Source organism: Piliocolobus tephrosceles, chromosome 8 (genome assembly GCF_002776525.5).
Source record: "Piliocolobus tephrosceles isolate RC106 chromosome 8, ASM277652v3, whole genome shotgun sequence".
Taxonomy (NCBI): Eukaryota; Metazoa; Chordata; class Mammalia; order Primates; family Cercopithecidae; genus Piliocolobus; species Piliocolobus tephrosceles.
In genome coordinates this window covers 128236815-128241778 of record NC_045441.1, presented here as the reverse complement: position 1 = coordinate 128241778, position 4964 = coordinate 128236815, and the positions used below count along the sequence as shown (strand labels likewise).

At 49.9% G+C, this 4964-nt stretch overlaps 1 protein-coding gene across 2 annotated transcripts in view; it reads left to right on the top strand.

The window, feature by feature from the left end:
• Positions 1-1684: 1684 nt before the first annotated feature.
• Positions 1685-4964, top strand: part of ZC3HAV1 (zinc finger CCCH-type containing, antiviral 1) — a 69597-nt gene continuing 66317 nt past the window's right edge. Inside the window, exon 1 of one of the 2 annotated variants that reach the window (XM_023190070.3) lies at positions 1685-3099. In XM_023190070.3, the coding sequence (XP_023045838.1) occupies positions 2792-3099 (308 nt within the window). In that variant the 5' untranslated portion in view covers positions 1685-2791. The remainder of the gene's footprint in view (positions 3100-4964) is intronic. The other variant, XM_023190071.3, reaches the window with a different exon arrangement.

The window sequence follows — 4964 nt, the reverse complement described above, 5'->3', positions numbered from 1 at the left end:
CCTTATTCTCTCTCCCTTTCACTTTCTTTTTTCCTTTCACTTTCCCTTCTTCTTTTCCCCTTTCCTTTCCCTTCCTTTTCTCCCTTTCCTTTCCTTTACTTCCTTTCCTTTCCCTTTCTCTTTCCCTTTCTGTTTCCCTTTCCAGTTCCCTTTCCCTTTCCCTTCTCTTCCCTTTTCAAAAGGATCTTCCTCTGTTGCCTTGGCTGGAGTGCAGTGGCACAATTGTAGCTCACTACAACCTTGAACTCCTGGGCTCAAGAAATCCTCCTGCCGCAGCCTCCCAAGTAGTTGGGACTACAGGCGCGTGCCACTATGTCTGGCTAATTTTTATTTTTAGTAGAGATGAGGTCTTGCTATGTTGCCCAGGTGGGTCTCACACTATGTTGCACAGGAGGGTCATGATCCTCCCGCCTTGTCCTCCCGAAGTGTTGGGATTACAGGCACTGCACCTGGCCCTTAAATCATTTTTCATGGCTTCAAATTGTAGATTTGAAGTAGATTCTATGTCTGTACTCCCAACCACTGTAGCCAAACTAGACTCTTCAGTCTCTCATCTTGTATATTCCCATTGCAGCATTTATCTACGAATTTGCTTATATTTCCAAGCATTTTTTCATGCCTTCCCATACATGCTCCTTGAGCACAGGGACTGTTTCTTAAACTTCTGCATGTTCTTACATTACTAACTAATATAAGGACCACATAGAAGATAATCAATAAACATCTGGAACTTAGTTGATTTGATAATAAAGGTCCCTGGGAACCTGTCAGACCACAAATAAGGCCAAGTGGATTAAAAGACAACTATAGAAGCCGCAGCTAGAGGGAACAAGATGTCCCTCTTCGACGTCCTAAGATGATCCTATGTGGCCCCCATGTTTGGCTGGTTTTCATAACAAAGTACTCTATTCCTGAAAGAGGGTTTATCTACCATGAATGACAAAATGGAGAATTCTCATTAATCATTTTGAAGAATTTCTAAGATGGCAACCAGATTCTATTATTTTTTAAAAAGATGTATTTCTTATCTGATCAATGACCCATCTATTTTATTTGAAGATGTTGGAAAAAACAAAAAAAACAAAAAACAGAAAAGACGAAAAAAAAAAAACTTTTTCCTCTTCAACTTGTGTCCTGTCTTCGAGGGCCTAAAAATTAACTGGCAATAGACAGATAAACAGGAGAAAAGACAAAGTTTATTTACACATTCAAGGAGGAGCTTCCAGTAACAGAAAACTCAAAAGTAGAGATTTATATACCTCAACTTAACAGAAAGGAAGTTTTCAGGGTTTCAGTAGGAGAGTTTGTAAGTTTCGATTGGGTTGTCTTCTGTTTTTGAGACGAAGTCTGGGCCCTGTTGCCCAGGCTGGAGTGCAGTGGCACAATCCCGGCTCATTGCAGCCTCCTCCCATGCTCAAGCAATCCTCCCACCTCAGGCTCCCAAGTAGCCGGGACTACAGGTGCACACCACCATGCCTTGCTAATTATTATTATTGTTGTTATTATTATTATTGTAGAGAGCTCACTATGTTGCCCAGGCTAGTCTTGAACTCCTGGGTTCAAGCAATCCTCCCACCACCTCGGCTTCCTAAAGTGCTCGGATTACAGGCTGAGCCGCGGTACCTAGTCCATTGGGATTTTTGGTGCTAATGGTAATGGGACAGTCTATCTTCCTGGCAGCTGAATACTCTGAGAGGCTGTTAATGGCACCATGTTTTCGGGAGTTTCTGCTTTAGTCAGATAAGGGAAGTTTCATTAAGATTTCTTTCTACCTCTTCTGTAGCTCAATGTTTTCACTTAAAAACGATATGTCAACTCTGGGGGTCAAAGTGTGTCCCCACGGTGGAAAAGTTCTTGTCCCAATCTCTACAGGGAGGAACTGATCGGAAATCTGGGGATACGTCTTAGCATGCCCATCGTGACTGAGGTATAAGCAGTGGTTCAGGGCACGGAGTTAGCGATTCTAGGTGAGCAAGACCATGTCAAGAAGTGGTTCGTCCAGAAGTTCGTGAGAAGACAGAAACGAGGGAGAGTGACAATCGTTCTTTAAGAGGGCACGGTGGTGGAGGAGAAAGTTGCACATCGGTCCTGTACCGGGCAGACCACGATCTGGGGCTTGGGGACGCGATCTGGGGAACCTCGGTGGCATCTGAGCTCCGCTTGATGCCAGTGCGTGTTTGTGCAAGTTACTTCCTCAAGTTCAGGGTGAGGATAATAATATCTACCGTGTGGTGTTGCTGGGAAGATTTACTACCAACGGAGGCAGAGCGCAGGGCTCGCAGGAAGCGCTCGCTAGGGTCTGCTCTTTCCGGGAATGGGTGGGGTGCGCACTCCTCAACAGGGCTCCCAAGACTTGCGTCACACGCCTCAGTCGGCTGGCTTATAAAACACCGGCCAGAGCCCCAAGATCGCTTTTAGTTTCTCTTCTTTCTAAAGAAGCCACGCGGAGCCCGGCTGGGGAACCTCACCCTCGCCGAGCCTAGAACCGAGAGCGGCCACCCCAGGCGGTCACCAGCGGATTTGCCCGCGCGTTCTCTTTCTTTCCACCCAGTTGCCCTTGCGGCCGGCTGTAAACCTGCCACTAGGACCCGGTCGGTGAGATCTAGCCTCTTGACCTGAGAGCGGAGAGTGGATCGCTGGGCTGGACTAACGGCGACGAAGAGCGCGCCCTCGCTGACTCCGGGCGCGCCCAGCAGGAGCACCGCCCGCGCCCGCCCCTGTACACTTGTAAGTTTCGATTTCCGCGGAACCGAGTCCCGCGCCGCGGCAGAGCCAGCACAGCCAGCGCGCCATGGCGGACCCGGAGGTGTGCTGCTTCATCACCAAAATCCTGTGCGCCCACGGGGGCCGCATGGCCCTGGACGCGCTGCTCGAGGAGATCGCGCTGTCTGAGCCGCAGCTCTGTGAGGTGCTGCAGGTAGCCGGGCCCGACCGCTTTGTGGTGTTGGAAACCGGCGGCGAGGCCGGGATCACCCGATCGGTGGTGGCCACCACTCGAGCCCGGGTCTGCCGTCGCAAGTACTGCCAGAGACCCTGCGATAACCTGCATCTCTGCAAGCTCAACTTGCTGGGCCGGTGCAACTATTCTCAGTCGGAGAGGTAAGTGCACCCGCAGGGAGGGGCGCTGTCCGCAACCCTGGTCTGGGTGGACTGTCCAGGCGGGCACTGTTCTGGGAGGGGCACGGCCTCGCCGGGACCCCGCACCTGACAGCCTCTGCCTCCAGCCACTCCCTCTGGGAGCCCCTGCAGGACCCGCGCTTCGACCGTTCCCTTCCTTCCGGCACCTCCAGACCTTTTTTCGAGAATGGCTAAAATGCTAGTGCCTAGCGGAGACCAGGCTCAACCTCTACCCCTTTCCCCGCCCGCCCGCACCAATCAGAAGAATAAAGTGCTCTGGAGACAGCCAGGGCCTAGAGAAGCGGGAGGCAGGGTTGAGAAGGAAGGAAAGAGCTTCTACTCTTTGGTATCTTGAGTCTTTCCCTCCCTGCTACCTTCTTCCCTAGACGTGGCGGAGCCAGCAACCAGCCGCGCTGGGCCCCCGTCCGTCTCCGCCGGAGCGAGCCACAGGTCTCTCTGCTTGTCCCTCCCTTCCTGGTCACCCCCATGCCCCTCATCACCGCTTTTCTGATGCCTGGCGCTTAACAGGGGTACTCCTTTTCCAGGTTCCTGAAGCTTTAGCAGCCGCGGGCCTTCCCTCCGTGTGGTCTCTCCACCGTGGCGCGCGCAGTTGACCGCCCGCCTTGGGACAACTCTCTTAAATCGGTTGGAAGCAGTGCGGCTGACCTCTCGGGCCACTGCTTCTGTTGTTTCCATTTGCCTTTTTTTTTTTTTTTTCTTTTTCCGTCTAAATGCAGGTGCCCTGCAAGGTTTGGGTTAAGCCTCTTGAGTGATTTTCTTCCCAGTTTCTCACTAAGAGAGCTTGCTCCCTCGGGGACAGCTGCACATCTAAAAAGATGGCTTCCAGGTTCACATTCGCTGTCCAGGCCTTTCCCTTGATCCCAGGCCCTTCCTCTCCCGCATGTGTCCTGTCCATAGAGTCAAACTCATCTTTTCCCCCAGGCAGGGTTTTAATCCTCCTCCTCACAATCTGTCATCACCAAGTCCTTTTTGTGTAGTCTCTTTCCCGTCTTGGCGGGTTCCGCCTTCCCATCTCATTTCTGAATGAACTGAATGAATGCCTTGTTGAATTAATGAATGATTCTCTCTGGTCAGTCTTTCCTTCCACCCTTTCTGTCACTATGTGCTTCTGCTCAATTACTTTTCTTGGTAGAATACTTTTTACACTTGGCCCATTCTTAAACACTTTGAATTGTGTCCCAGGGTTTAAAATGGTGGTCAGCAAACTTTTTAGGCTGGAGTTCAGTGACTCCACCTCGGTTCACTGCAACCTCCACCTCCCAGGTTCAAGCGATTCTCCTGCCTCAGCCTCCTGAGTAGCTGGGATTACAGGCACACGCCATCACACCTGGCTAATTTTTATATTTTTAGTAGAGACAGGGTTTCGCCATGTTGGCCAGGCTGGTCTCGAACTCCTGACCTCAGGTGATCCATTTGTCTCGCTCAGCCTCCCAAAGTGCTGGGATTACAGATGTGAGCCACCTCGTCTAACCCGGTCAGCAAACTTTTGATCACACACCTAACTAACAAAAACTCCAGTCACTCACCCCCAATATACGTTTAATAAAACATGCAAAGGTAAGTGTTTTAGATGGATGAGGTAGAGGACACAATATATTTTTTTTAAAATTTCTTTACAGCAAAAACCCTTTCAGCTCACTCTAACGTTTTTAAAAAGTTCTTGAATGTGTTCCTTTATTTAAAAATTTCTTTAATATGTTGTAAGGCAATAATTTGAAGGTTATTTCTGAGTTGCTGGGAGTTATGGGTATTGAGGAAATCATCTAAGTTATCGCTAGTCACTGAAGAAATATCTGAGAAGAAGAGAGCAGAGGGCGGGGGATAGA